The sequence below is a fragment of the Trematomus bernacchii genome, unplaced genomic scaffold (genome assembly GCF_902827165.1).
Source record: "Trematomus bernacchii unplaced genomic scaffold, fTreBer1.1, whole genome shotgun sequence".
NCBI lineage: Eukaryota > Metazoa > Chordata > Actinopteri > Perciformes > Nototheniidae > Trematomus > Trematomus bernacchii.
This window is the reverse complement of record NW_022987714.1, coordinates 2,258,721-2,272,730: the sequence shown is the minus strand read 5'-3', so window position 1 is coordinate 2,272,730 and position 14,010 is coordinate 2,258,721. Positions and strand designations below refer to the sequence as shown.

Genomic DNA, 14,010 nt, shown 5'->3' with positions numbered 1-14,010 from the left:
TTACAAAACATATTTTGAATCAAATATTTTATTAATCTTTTGGAGATATTTTTTAAATACCTTTGCCATGTGCACACAGAATAAAGCATCAGGAAATTGTTTGAAATATTTTACACACAAACACTACACATTACCATCACTTGTACAATTACTCATTGAGTAATATACAGTACATAATATATAGTTATGTTTCATTAGTTATTGAATTACAGAGGTAAATTGTTCTTGAAGGTTATTAGATTTTTCTTTCCTAATGTTTCCTTGCTTTCCATCAACATGTTAGGTTATCAGTAGTTATTTAGTATTTAAATGCTTTGGGAAGCCTTTTACAATTGTGTGATAAAGGTCTGGCTTATCATGCACAAAACATTTCTCTCTAAGTTGTTGTTACTGACTAATATGTAAGGGCTTCAAAGTCAACATTATCGGTTTCTCTGGTAAGAGGATGAGCTCAAAGGTACTCTGCACTTCCACATGGCGTTCTTTCTCCACTCTGAAGTTCTCAAGCATCTGCAAAGACAGGAGATAATACACACAGTTACAGTGCTGTGTAAATGAGACACAACATATAGAAATACATCTTATTCTCTGTTTATCTCACATGGATGAGGAAGATTTGCATCTCGGTCTCAGCTATTCTGCGTCCTAAACACTGACGGGGGCCAAAGCCGAAGCCCAGGCTCCTGAAGTAGTGCGTCTCTGTCCTCAGCCAGCGGGAGGGCTGATACTGCTCCGGACGGGGAAACACTTTGGGGTCTCTTCCCATTGCATACAGTCCTAGCTGGACCAGAGTCTAAACACAACCAAAAGAAAACACAGAAAGATAAGCAGTTGCCATAACGTAAGCAAACACAAAAACATTATTAGATCATATATAATTGTAACTGCCTCTTACCCCAGCTGGGATGTGGTAGTTTTGAATGATGATATCTTCTGTTATATATCTTTGCAAGCTCACTGCAACCGGGTGTAACCTAAGGGATCAAGGTAAAAAGTCTATATTAGGAACTTTGTGGACGACACAATTGCCATCTAGTTAGTAAGGAAAGTATTACTACATAACTGAAAGAGGCAAACTTTGCCCCTAAAAAATTGACATCTACAGTACCATCCCTAGCCTATCATTAACAATGTTGTATGTGTGGCAATGCAATCTTTGTTTCACCTCAGTGATTCCTTCAAAGCTCCTTTGACCAATGGAATGCGCTTCAGCATCTCCAGCATGTCTCCCTGGCTTTCAGCCCGCGCTGCAGCCACCTCCGCCCTCAGCTCCTCCTGGAGGTTGGGGTGCCTCGCTAGTTCATACAACGTCCACAGCAGTGTTATAGAAGTCTGAAACACACAAACAGAATCAAGCAGTAAGCTAAAAATAAGTCACATTCTGGGAAGTAAAGGATATTTCTAATGTTTTACTTACCGTATCTACTCCTCCAGCCATTAGCTCAGTGATGCTGGCCTTGATGTCTTCAATGGAGAGCTTGTCCAGCATGAGCAGGCTGGCCAGGACTCCTGGGTATTTCTTCGGAGTGCCAGCTTCCAGACGTAACTGCCTGTTGATGTTGTGGATGCAGCGGTCCGCTGATATATGACAAATAATACAAATTAAATTATAAACTGCAATGTGCACAGTGCAATCAAAAACTAGAAGAAGTTTCTTTTAAAAAACAGAACTTAGAGTCTATTTGTGACAGTCAAACAATATTTAAAATGTCTTACCTTGGTTGAAGATCCCATCCCAAGCCTCCACATGGTCCCGCCATACCTTCGCTCCAACCATCCTCAGCAGAGCAGGAGGTATGTACAGCATGGGTGAGGTAGTCTTGAACATGACGGTGATGCAGTTGATGAAATGTTGAGCTTCAGGGTCGATGTAGTCCAGCATCAAACCCAGACGCTCCCCATACAGCACTGAACTCACAGCTGTGTAAAACAGAGAAAACAAAGAATATGTGAGAATAAAATGGGACTGGCCAACACGGAGAGTAAAATACATTATAGTTTTATATCAAAAGAGAGAAAAAGTAGTCTTACACTCCAGTGCGTATTTAAAGAGCTCTTGAGAGAGGTCAGTGGTCCATTTGTTTTGGCCGGTTCGCATGATCTTTTTGTGAATTCTGGCCACAAAATCCTGGCCCACTTCCTCCAGTAAAGGAACAAAGTTTCCCAGCACTTTTGGGGAAATCACCTCCTTGTTCAGAATCACACGGTTTGATCTCCAGTCTTCTCCATTCCTGTGGAAAGATTGGATACTAACTTAGACAAGAAACTAATAGGCGCAATGTTATGGCAATTGGTTAAACACTTGGTTCCATGAAAGTGTCAATATATTGGTGAAACAGAATTCATACAGGTGGGTAAAGAGAGCACTTACTTTAGTAAAACCCCATATTTGCGATTCCTGTAGTCTCTGTATGATGTCCAGGCTTCAACGTTCAGTCTTTTAGGGTAATTGCCCTCCGCTTTGAACAGGATAGCCGCATCTTCAGGATTGATGATATTAACGCTTTCGTAATAACCTACTTTTTCCCTGACATACAGAAAGTAAAAGGAAAAGAGGCACAAACATGACATGACAGCCTCGTTTTCAGAAAACATGGACTACTGTTTTTCAAGAACATAAATGTTTATATTTAGACCAGAAAATGCATTTAAAACGTGTCATCATTATTTGTGCCTGCTTATGTTGTTGTTTTCTAATTATTCGATACCGTAGTGTCATGTATAGCTATTATCTACTATTTTTGCAATCTTCCATACCTGTAAATGGGTCCATAAGTGTTGAAGTTCTGCAACATGATACGGTGAAGGTTTTTAAAGCCATCCAGTTTCAAAAAGTTGTACAAGTTGGCCACTCCATTCTTCCACAGTCCAGGAATCTCACTGAAAGGCCTGACCATGTTGCTGTCTGAGTACGCCTGTCTGACTGCCGGCACACTGCTGCTGCAGCGCACACCGGCTGTCAGCACCATTACCGGACTGCGCCACACACTCCACCCAACCATCATGTCAACATCAATTCTCACTCTGCTTTACCTTCAGCAGCTACTCTGGATCTCCCAGGGACATCTGTTGCAAAACAAGGAGGCTGGTCTAAATAGTTGTTCCTCCTTGCTGGGCAGATCAGGGCTCCCCAGTTAATCTCTACAGTAGATAGGTACAGTAACAGAATACCCCACAATGCAGTATGTGTGGGTATGTTGAGCTCTACTACTTACTGAATATTTTACCTTGTATCATGGCCCATGCAATCTTCTTTGTATAAACACAAACTTACACTAGACCTTAACACCTTCAGAGTTTTTGTTTTAAACATCATTGTGAAGAAAGACAAGTCCATAAAAGTAAATCAGTTTATTATGTAATCAATGTATACATAAAAAGCAGGCACTGTACAGGTTAAATTAAAGACTTAATAAATACGTTTACAAATGCCAATCTTATCCCTATTTCTTAAGTAACTTTATGAGTTCTTCCAGCTTCATGGCAGTATCAATATCTCCTTGGATTTTCAGTCTGCCACTGGTGTAAGCAGAAAACGGTCGCAGCACTCCCTGGAACATGGCCAGAAGGTCGCTGTCACTCATGCTCAGTGTAACATCTGGCTCTCTGCACAGAGACCCTGCTCCAGCTGCACCGCTGCCTACAGAACACACACAGAGCGAGGGAGATATTTAATATTAATGTAACAGTATTTTTGTTTGCTTCTCACATCAGCATTATTAGACAAATGGAACACTAATCTCAATGGGATTTCTCTATTAAGTGCAATATAGAAACCACTACCTTGGCTCAAATCCACAAAGTAATTGTGATGATGTCCATCCTCCGAGCTCACATCAAACTGGAAGCAGGCCCCAACCTGGTGGACCAAAGCCTCAGAGAGCAGGAGCTTGACGGCGTCCAGCAGCTCTTCAACAGAACGTGGTGCGGCCATGACAGTCTGAGCTGCACTGCTGAGCTCATCTGTAAAAGTTATGCAGTCCTCTGAATAGGAAAAGCAACAGATGTATTACTCAACATCAGATTCAGTATATGTTATATAAAAACGGTTATTTACATGTAGATCCATACCTTGTTGAGGCTGTTGAATGCCACCCAAAAAGTGCATGGCCAACTGCTGAATAGGGTCAGTGAGACCTTCCAGTCCAGGCACAGCAGGGGGCATGGTGAGGGGTGCAGAGGGGCTTTGCTCCGGTGCTTTGAGTACAGAGCCCAAAGCAAGCTCAACCCTGTCCACCTCCAGCCCCCAGGGTTGAGTCATCTCATTTATGTCCGTCTGTACAAAACATTTAAGGATGTTAGTTTGACCTGATACAGTGAAGAGTCAGCAGATAGAGTAGGTCCAGTGTATTCTCACCACAAGATATTCTCCCAGTTTAACTCTCTGAGTTTGGATCTCCCTGACAGTCTTCTTGGCCAGGAGGTAGGTCATAGCCTTCTGTGCCGTCATCCTGGTTGAGGCGTTCAGGTCCTGGACTGAGAGTACGGACATGACGGGGTTCCAGATCCTGAACTGGATGTCTGCTCCCACTAACAACTCACCGCCATCCAGAGTGATCACCTACAGTAGCAGAATTACATTTAAGATGAATGCTGCGGTCATTTAACATTAGTTAAAGAATTTGGAGTCTTAATTCTTAAAGCTGATGCAGACTAAGACGTATTTAAAGTGTAATGCTGAATAAACTGTATGTTGACAAATGCTGCCTGCTCTCAAGGAGAGTCTTGGCACTGATGAGAAACGTGTGGCATGAGCTTGACACTTTAGCTTTATTGAAATGTAAAAGCTTTAGTAAAATGCAGTGAAGATTAAAAAATGTACACACATAAATTATAAAAACTACTTGTAAAGTAATTGTGTTAATTGATTGAACTTTAAAAAACTAAATGTTAGCATAAGACATCTATTTGCATTTAATTCTTACGTTTAAGCTGGAAAAAACAAAACATTTGGAATAATCATTTTGAAATGAATTGCAGGCAGCATGAGGTTACATCGTTAAGTGTCAGCTGATGTGCTGGCAAACTAATCATTTATAGATCTCTGAGTATCCATTTACATTCTCCAGTTTCAAACGGATCAACAGTGCACCAAGAGTGCCACCTGCAGGGCAAACTAAATCAAGAGACATTTTGCTTCCTGTAATCATTACGGCTGTTTCAACTGGCGAATAACAGATTAACTGTTAATGCACTCTAAACAGAGTGATTGGGCACAAACTCCACACTCTTACTACGGTTCAAAATATATTCAATGGGTAATGGGAAGCTTTTATGACTGATTTCTGTTTTAAGGCAATGCTGATAAATGTTACTCATACTTTAATTTGTAATAGTTTAGCTAGTAAAGACTTGATGTAGTTTTCTGCATTGCTTTCAGTGCTACAGCATGTAAATGTACTAGTTATGAACTCAGTATAGTGGTTTACCTGGCTGGGAGGGATGTTGAAAGCACGGGTGCGCAGGTCTACTCTCTGCCACTGGTCAATGAGAGGCAGCACGAGGACAATACCAGGACCCTTTGGAGGACCAACTCGACCCAGACGAAATGCTACTATCCTCTGGTAGTTAGGCACCGTCTACAGACAAAAAAAGAGTTGGTTGTTTATTAAGAGTGGACATTATAGGGAGTACCTAATGTGATAATTTCGCCTTACCTTCAGTACAAACCACCCTGTTATAGGAAATGTTATGAAGGTGAAGATGTAGACAAATAAGATGACAATCAGGTTGCAGATCCAGGACAGCCATCCTTGGGAGGCATCTTAAAGAAAGAACATTTATTTTTTAGTACACCAGTCAGCATGTGAAACATTTTGTAGTATCTTAAAGGGTACATTTCTGAAACTAAATTATTTAAATTAGGAATGTAGACTAAACCATTTGAACAGAAAACCTGTATTACAAACTGACTGAGTGTGAGGTTTGGAAGATGGTGTCTCATTGGGCAGGAAGGGCCTTGTTAATAATGGTTTTGAATTGCATTATGGGAAGGGCTCATATCCCAGTGTCCTTGGAGATTCACTCATAGAGACTATATTTCAGGATGTTATGTTTTCTAATTGTAACCAAGCTGTTTCCTGCAAGCTATCCAACCTTAGCTTAATGCATATTTAATTTATTTTTGTTGCGTTTTGGCATCGTTTTTTTGTATTGTATTTTATGTTAAGTGCGTATGGATTGTGATCACCTCGGTGCAAGGCACATTTCCCTTGGGGACAACACAGTTACAGGTACAGGGAGACACTGAACTACGCAGTAATAACACTTTAACAACATATTGTTGATCATTAAGAGTAAATCGCTCTTATTGAAACAAGGAAATATATCAATATGCTGTTATTATTGCACTATAATAGTTGGGGTTGGTTTGTTGGACTTTAACCCACTGTCAACCCTTATGGTCACTTATTATTTTCTATATTTTTCTATAGTTAATGTAAGCTGCCTACCAGTGAAGTCGTTTTCAGAGACATTGGGGATGTTGTCGAAGGAGAAGCCTTTGTGGGGTCCTCGCTGTGTGAAGCTGACAGGGTCCACGAACAGGCCCGGAGTCTTGGGACAGTCCCCCTGAGGGAGCAGCGTGTACGACTTGCTGAACATTATGCGGTAAAACAATGGTATTTCCTATTTAAATCAACTTCATATTAATTATCAAACTCCGCTTCAACTGTCAACCGAACCTCCTGGTTGGTTATTTAAATGGACGCTTTACATTCCTTTCTAACGGAAAGGTCTTCCGTGTTTTGGTACGGCTCTTCTTCTCGGTGTTTACTGACGGCTCCTGTTCATCAGTGCATCTGCTCATTACCGCCCCCTAACGTAACTTACTGTAGCCCAGATGGTGCTTAAAACTAGAACATAGCACAAGGTTATACATCTTTGTCTTTCAAGATCTCACATTAAACATATATTTGCAGTTAGATACTGGATTACTTTAACAGTCAAATGTAGGTTATTGTATTTTCGGTCCAATGGGTGCTCTGTCCAGATTCTCTTTATTGTACAGTCCAGTTCAGTATTTGATTTGTGTGGCCAATATGGATGGTAACCTTTTTTATAAATTGTGACCAAAGATATATAGTGAGTGAAATATATGAAACAGAAAAAAACCTTGTGAGGGCTTTCTTTTAAATAACCTCAGACAAATCGTTGCTATGTATGCACTGCAATGTCTTGTTACATAAGCAGAACATTTCCAATGTATCTGTAATAAGCTAAAGCTAGACACGGTCAGACTTGAATATCATAATTTGTTTTTATACACACCAGACATTTATGTATAGTTCTGTTCTTTTATGGCATATTTTTGGAATATAGGTCTTTTGGAAAACTTGTTCAAAAATAAACAAACAAATACACAATTTAGATTCATTTAGGACAACTATTCAAAAATACATATTATGTTCATTTTCATTTACTTTAATAAAAAACGTGCTTCCTTTCAACTCGGTTCCTACACATAACAATGTGATGTTTCGCATACACATTATTTACAATATTTACAAAGTAATAATCACTGAATTTAACCTGGTATACTTATTTAGAATACAATAAACTTTGATGGGTGCATACTTGTTGACTTATGGTGGGGAAAAAGTTTCCTTCTGTGGTATTTTTAACATTTATTTGGTAAAAAGGGATGTGTTGTTGAATTTGAAAGTCATAACCAGAATATAAAAAACAATCGGTATCACTTTACAATAAGACTACCCTTATAAAGGATTAATAAAGGGTTTATAATTAGGTTATGAATTAGGTTGTAAACACTTTATTAATCATTAAGAACCATTTATAAACCAGTTCTAACATAGTTTTCAAACATCAACACAGGCTCACTATTTGGCAAGATGACTAAGCCTTATATTGGCTACTTAGCGAGAATCAACTCAATGAACAACAGATACCAAGGATGCTGCCTGATTAAGAAGAATAAGTAAGCTAGGTAGCCAATATAAGGCTTAGCAGTACAGATAAATGTGGGGTCACTATTTGGCAAGCAACCGGTCACAGTTGCCCTGTTTATCTCATGTCTTGTAAAAGCTTATTAATTATTTATAAAGTGTTCACAACCTAATTAATAGATGAATTACAAACTATTCGTAAACCCTTTATAAGGGTAGTCTTATTGTAAAGTGGTACCAAACAATCAAACAGAAAACATGTTTCTTGAGCGTGAACTGGATTTGGCTTCCAGTGTGCTTGTTTTCATTAGGGTCTTAGTTTTTGAACATGTCACACAGCAGTTTCTCCATGGGTGTGTTGCCGATGATCCTGTGAAAGAACAGCTGCTCTATTTTCTCCGAGCTCACAGAGTGGAGCGATGGCAGCAGAAGTATTAGTCTCCCAAACCTTTATAGACAAGAACAAACGAGAGTTAACATCACGTTTCTGTTTGGGCTTTTATATGACAAACTGGATATACTCCAGGTGTTGTTATGTTTGTAGATCATAGAGAGAGATAGGCTCACCTGGTACTTTGGCTGGGGTATAGTGAATGGATGTGCTGACCTAGTAACACCTGTGACTGGTCCTGCAGATTCTCCACCTGCTCCGGGTCTTTGAGGCTGTTTGTCTCTGCAGGTAAAACAGCATACAATTGGTTACAATGTCCATTCAATAACAAATTAATATTTCTGAGGGGAAGATCTCATCACCTGGCTTGAAGAGTACAATGGCTTTCAGGCAAGCAAACTCAGTGGGGTCAACAGCCAGGGCCTTAAAGCGATTAAAGACCTCTTCAATGACACGCAGGTCAACTCTGGGCAGGCTGGTCTTGGCCTGATGTGTGGGAGAAAGATCTGGCAGAGACAGAAGAGGACAGCTGTCCATGGGCAGGGACCACTGGATGGCACACAAGAGGAACATCTCACTCCAAGCTTCCTCAAGCAGAATCACCTAAGGATGTCACAGAAATGCATGTTATCAGTCCACATTATGTATGTTTAAATGGTTTGGTTAATATACAAAAATGTGTCAGTCAGTCTCACCTGGTCTCGAAATGGCAAGTGAGCAAAAACTGCCAAATTCTTTGCCCACTTGACAGACATAAAGAGGAGTCGTGCTGATGTCTCATATATACTCTCTGAGCAGCTGCTGCTGGAGGCGTACGGGGACATACGACAGTCAGAGGGAGTCCGATCTCTTTTTGAATCATTGGTTGTGACATCAATATTCTCCTCCGCTGTGCATTAGAAAAAGAGAGTCGCACAAACAATAAGGCTACTGGGAGTACATTATTGTAAAGTTTGAAATGTATTATTATGATTAGGTTACTCTTGTTCTCATCTTTAAAGGCAAACCTCCCCTTATCATAGACATAAGAAGCCAAACCAAATAAAAACATGTATTTCAAAACATTAGTAAAGTCCTTGTGTCCACCTTAAGTTAACTTCTTTCATAAGATCTCACCATTCTGGGGCTCCAGTTTTGCACAGGTCTCTGCAGTCAGCAGGCTGGCCATAAAGCGCTGGTAGTTGTTGGGGTTGCTGCAGGGCTGCATGGCGGCAGAGGAGGGGACAGAGGAAGTGACCAGGGGTCTGCAGATGACTGATGCGTAGCTAGCAGAGGAAGTGAGCTCCTGTGTGGTGGCCAGATGCTCTCTTTTAGGGTCACTTAGAGAGTCTAGACTCACATGGGCTGTGCTCCGAGGCTGTCGCTCATTCTGCACAGCTGGAGAAAAGACAATTAAATATATCTTATGAAAACAGTCTAAGCCACAGAAATATTGTATGCACATGTAATACACTAGTAAACTCACCATCTTTGTTCATGCCAGCTTGGAGACATTTCTTCAATCGACAAGCTTGACATTGGTTTCGATGAGCCTTGTCTACAGGGCACCTGCCTGTTCCAGCCTGACACCTGTGATATCGACAACAAGTAGTGTGTTAAAATACAAATAATGACTTATTACACCAGTTGTATTTCCCTATCATACATGTTACAATTATGTCTATACCTTATTAGATAAAAGTGCTAACCTGTAGATGATTCTTCGTCTTACACTGCGCTTGAAGAAGCCGCTGCAGCCATTGCACGTGTAGATGCCATAATGTTTTCCACTGCTGGAGTCAGAGCACACGTTACACAGCAGACTGTGGCCATGTGCTTTACCTGGGACTGGATTCATTTCTGTAGAGGACAGATAGGAGAAACTAGGATCAATCGATGACTAAAATGAACAGATATTTTTTTTTAGTCTCATTATGGTATATGGTATAAACAATACAAACAACTATTGTAAAGATAATTATTCGTACGACATAATTTGCTGTATAAAATATTTGCAATATTTTTTTTTTTAAATGTTGTTGCATCGTGGCTCACCTTGCAGTCCATCTGTGAAGTCATTAGATGTGTCCGAAGAAAACTGGTTCATTTTTCTCAGGTGGTCCTCCATTTTCAGTTTCTGATATCTGAACTTCCTAGAAGTATTTCCTCTTCTGGATAAAGTATTTTTGTGAAATGCCCAGCTGGATCAAAGCATTTTTGTCATGTGAAGTCTTGACGCATGGTAATGTCTATAAAGCACATTTGTAATTGTTTCTATTAAATGCTCTAGTTAAAGCTTAATTTCTTCAGTGGTCATCAGAGAGTTACTCCAGAAATGATCGATGATATTGATCCAGGGATGTTGTCCTTCTCTGGTCGTTTCTCATGTAATGGGGGGTCAATAGAGTTACTTCTTCTTCTTCTTTCTTTCTCTCTGCCAGAACGAGTGTGAGACGTCTGGGGGCTTTCTGAAGGAAGACAAGGAGATTAGCACTAGGCGCTGTGTAAGCAAATGCTGATTTGTCATCCTCTTAATCTTTACTGTCTTTATGGGTAAATCAATCAGTCACACCTCCTACATGCATAACTGGATTACACAAAGGTGACCACTGAAAACAAAATAAACAAAATATATTTGAACTCCTCACCAACTTTGTTACCAAATGGCTTCATAAATGTGGCTGCTGCATAGTAAAGATCATCAGTTTCTCTGTAGATTAACATCGATTAAAATTGTTGTTTCAATTATTCCTTTTTCCTATTGAACCTTTCACAAATAGCTGATTCTGAGACCTATACATATACCGACATACATTTATGTTATAAGAAAAGCTAAAGAAGGTTTACAGGCGAAGACGCTTCACATGTTTTAGCAATTGTCAATATGCTTAAGCTGGCTACAATCGTCATGAACTTCTGCCCACGAGGCTGACTTGAGGTTTTAGAAGTTTACTTCTAGTCAACAAGTGAAATAGTCTACTAACTACTAATCAAAGGAAACAAAACATTACAATATGGGTAATTTGTCCTAGTTCTAGTAAACATTATGTGTCTCAGTTTACTGTTACCGGGTAGACTAACACCAGACTGTGCCATATTGGCCCTGTCAGGGACACTAATGGCTTCAGGAGAATACAGCCACCCGAAAGCAGCAAAGTAGCTTAACCTTCCATGAAATGTGGTCTTCTTAGAGGGGGAGCGCGAATGGGGGTGATGAGAAAAACAATTAGTACAGAGATTCAAAGAGCAGCAACAAGTTGACCCTTAATTCCATTCCTCTGCCATATGGTGAGTGCTCTCTGGAGCCTCTTGCTGCCTAATTGGTAACCCAAATGTTTGTGCAAGTTTATAGCTCTTGCAGGTACTGATTTCCTCACTTATACACAGTGGGAGGTATCAAATATATGTCAAAAAACATCAAAAACGTTGCTTGTTTGTTCCTGTACTGGTCTATCAAGCTACAGTGATGACTGTGTCACTGTTGCATGCAGCTCATGGCATGTAGCTCAGCTCATTAATCAGATCAAACTGGGCAAAGACACTAAATATAAGAATGTGACTGCCTGCTGTGTCCACAGACTGATTTCTGTTATCCTTGCTAAGTCACTCTTGATTTTAGGAAAACAAAGTGGTATTGAAAACAGAGCTCTTTCTGTTTGACTTAACTGGTGTATAAAGGATTACAAACTAGGTGCAGTCTACGGGGGCTATGCTCACAGACCCTTTTGAATCTGTTGTCTGAATCAGTTTTGTAATCCTGAAACCGAAACAAAACAGGTTAGATTGTCTCAAAGGCTCCAAAAGTTGCAATGGTTTTATTATAGTACGCAATAAACTGTCTTTTGTACCTCTTGTGCTTTCACAGTTAAAGATTTAGCAGGTGTAATGTTTTATTCAGTTTTTTATTATTCTACTCGTTATGTTCGTACACTTTGTTTTAAGTTGTGCACGGCTGAGCTTTATGTAAAGCACTTCAAATAGCCTACCATATATTATAATGTAAAACACTGAGTTGAAAGGTGCCATACAAACTTACCTTGCTTTGCCTTTTGCACAACAAACAACTATTTGACTAGCATGCCCACCCAAGGCAAATTAACATACCACAGTTTACACAAATATTCACAACCTGATGCCAACAGCTCTGGTAGCTTGTCCTGTAGTATATTGTGTGATGGAATTCTTGGAGCAAAGAGCAGGAACACATGGAGCACAAAGGAGAGCTTCGAACTGATGTCAGACACAGAAGATTTATTGTATAGACATATGACACCGTAGTGATAAAGCCTCTGCCCAGCCTACTCTGAGTTTCTCTTGCTCTCTCCTCAATATTGAACTATTCCTAAGAGAATAATCAACATTCGATGACAAATCAAAGCAAGCTCTGTTCCTAGCAGGGAATAATTGGAGCTATCCACCTGATAAGATGGACTCCAGGTTGTCCTTACTGCTCTCTGACACTATGTGTCAGCTTGGTCCTGTTATTATCTGAAGAAGAGATTGTTTTATGAACGTTTTTGGCAAGCCGAATCAACTATCAAGAGTCAGACCAATACACAGCTGTGGGGAAAGACTGCTAAAGCTACAAGGCTGTTTGCCTGCATGAAACAGGGGAGTGAGAGGAGAGGCGAGATGACGAGAACTAAAACAAAAGGGCCATATTGAATATTCTATATCACCTTGTATCCAGACTGGAGGGGACATTTGTTAGAACAGTTGTAAAAAAGACTTCAAACATGGCATCAGAACACCTCTTGTGATTGGACAATGTTAGGGAAGTTTATGCACACTAGACTAGACAGACAGAAACGACTAAAGTATCTAAATCTGAACGTTTTGATCACTGTTAATAGTCCTCTACAGCAATGATTCTTAAGATTTCTATCATAGTCAAACATATAATAGTCCTTTATTTTCTTGTTTATGATTCTCTAGTGGTCGGCACAGGTAAGATGCTGTCGCCGTCAGCTCAGTGCTGCTTTGAGGTTTTGCCTGGCAGGGATAACTGTCACGTCTCTTCACTCCTCAGCCCTGTGATTGTTGCAAAGATGCAGACAATCTTTAGTAACACACTGCTATGAGCCAGCTGGACGATTATGTATTTAGTGGGAACATTTATGATGACAGAGCCCTGTAGGTGATTGAACACACGTCACTGGTAATCCCTCGCTCAGATGCTTGTCATGATTAGCCCTTAATTTATTCAAGAGCGATTTATCTTTAGATATATTATATTCCATATACGAGTTAGCTTTTTCACTGTGGTCCGTTGCAGCGCATTAAACATGTAAAGGCACATATGTGCATATTTGTTATCCTTCAGAGGATGACCTTGAATGCTAGTTCACAAACCTCTGTCACTCTAAGCAGCTTTTTTATATAAGCTCCTTGTTTGTAGTGTTGTCAAAGAGTGAGATTAACTTATAGAGTTGTTGCTGTCCTCTTCGTGGACATGGAACAGGTGCCCGAGTTGCAAAGGCATAAAATATGTCTTAATCTGATTATGAGTTTTGAACCCTAAATCAATCTAGGACTTTGATAGAACTATCATTTATTTTGACAGTCGATCAAAACTCCAACAAAACTCGACAACTATCTCAAGACTTAAAAAACTAACACAAAGGAAAAGTTCATTTCTAGTGAATGAAGGCAGTTCAATGTCCCAGCAGGATAATCTTATGCCTGCTGTAACAGCATAAGCTTCTGTGACACTGCACTCAGGATGACTGCCTGAGT

The 14,010-nt window shown here is 40.0% G+C and overlaps 3 protein-coding genes across 3 annotated transcripts; all 3 read right to left on the bottom strand.

Annotated features, from left to right (window-relative positions):
- Positions 1-12: 12 nt before the first annotated feature.
- On the bottom strand, positions 13-3,005 carry LOC117491684 (cholesterol side-chain cleavage enzyme, mitochondrial). Its single transcript, XM_034141772.1, has 9 exons — positions 2,758-3,005; positions 2,372-2,527; positions 2,032-2,231; positions 1,717-1,920; positions 1,418-1,578; positions 1,166-1,332; positions 896-974; positions 602-793; positions 13-510 (listed from the first exon to the last, which is right to left on the bottom strand). Exons 1-9 carry the CDS (start codon positions 3,003-3,005, stop codon positions 388-390), a joined length of 1,530 nt encoding a protein of 509 aa, XP_033997663.1. The 3' UTR covers positions 13-387.
- Positions 3,006-3,336: 331 nt separating this feature from the next.
- stoml1 (stomatin (EPB72)-like 1) lies at positions 3,337-6,762 on the bottom strand. Its single transcript, XM_034142140.1, has 7 exons — positions 6,453-6,762; positions 5,658-5,764; positions 5,430-5,579; positions 4,358-4,561; positions 4,072-4,276; positions 3,784-3,984; positions 3,337-3,640 (listed from the first exon to the last, which is right to left on the bottom strand). The coding sequence occupies exons 1-7, from the start codon at positions 6,601-6,603 to the stop codon at positions 3,444-3,446; spliced, it is 1,215 nt and encodes a 404-aa protein (XP_033998031.1). The 5' UTR covers positions 6,604-6,762; the 3' UTR covers positions 3,337-3,443.
- A 1,457-nt stretch (positions 6,763-8,219) lies between these two features.
- nr2e3 (nuclear receptor subfamily 2, group E, member 3) lies at positions 8,220-10,402 on the bottom strand. The gene is made up of 8 exons (XM_034141989.1): positions 10,330-10,402; positions 9,984-10,134; positions 9,761-9,864; positions 9,412-9,711; positions 8,991-9,184; positions 8,658-8,898; positions 8,472-8,577; positions 8,220-8,352 (listed from the first exon to the last, which is right to left on the bottom strand). The coding sequence occupies exons 1-8, from the start codon at positions 10,400-10,402 to the stop codon at positions 8,220-8,222; spliced, it is 1,302 nt and encodes a 433-aa protein (XP_033997880.1).
- Between the last annotated feature and the right edge of the window lie 3,608 nt (positions 10,403-14,010).

Coding starts and splice junctions, on each gene's coding strand:
- LOC117491684 (XM_034141772.1), bottom strand. CDS start 3,005: ATGATGGTTGGGTGGAGTGTGTGGCGCAGTCCGGTAATGGTGCTGACA. Junction 1,333..1,417: donor TGGCTGGAGGAGTAGATACG/GTAAGTAAAACA, acceptor TGTGTGTTTCAG/ACTTCTATAACACTGCTGTG. Junction 794..895: donor ACTACCACATCCCAGCTGGG/GTAAGAGGCAGT, acceptor GGTTGTGTTTAG/ACTCTGGTCCAGCTAGGACT.
- stoml1 (XM_034142140.1), bottom strand. CDS start 6,603: ATGTTCAGCAAGTCGTACACGCTGCTCCCTCAGGGGGACTGTCCCAAG. Junction 4,562..5,429: donor TCAACATCCCTCCCAGCCAG/GTAAACCACTAT, acceptor CTGCTACTGTAG/GTGATCACTCTGGATGGCGG. Junction 4,277..4,357: donor AACTGGGAGAATATCTTGTG/GTGAGAATACAC, acceptor TGTTTTGTACAG/ACGGACATAAATGAGATGAC.
- nr2e3 (XM_034141989.1), bottom strand. CDS start 10,402: ATGGAGGACCACCTGAGAAAAATGAACCAGTTTTCTTCGGACACATCT. Junction 9,712..9,760: donor AGCTGGCATGAACAAAGATG/GTGAGTTTACTA, acceptor TCTGTGGCTTAG/ACTGTTTTCATAAGATATAT. Junction 8,578..8,657: donor CATTGTACTCTTCAAGCCAG/GTGATGAGATCT, acceptor TTTTACCTGCAG/AGACAAACAGCCTCAAAGAC.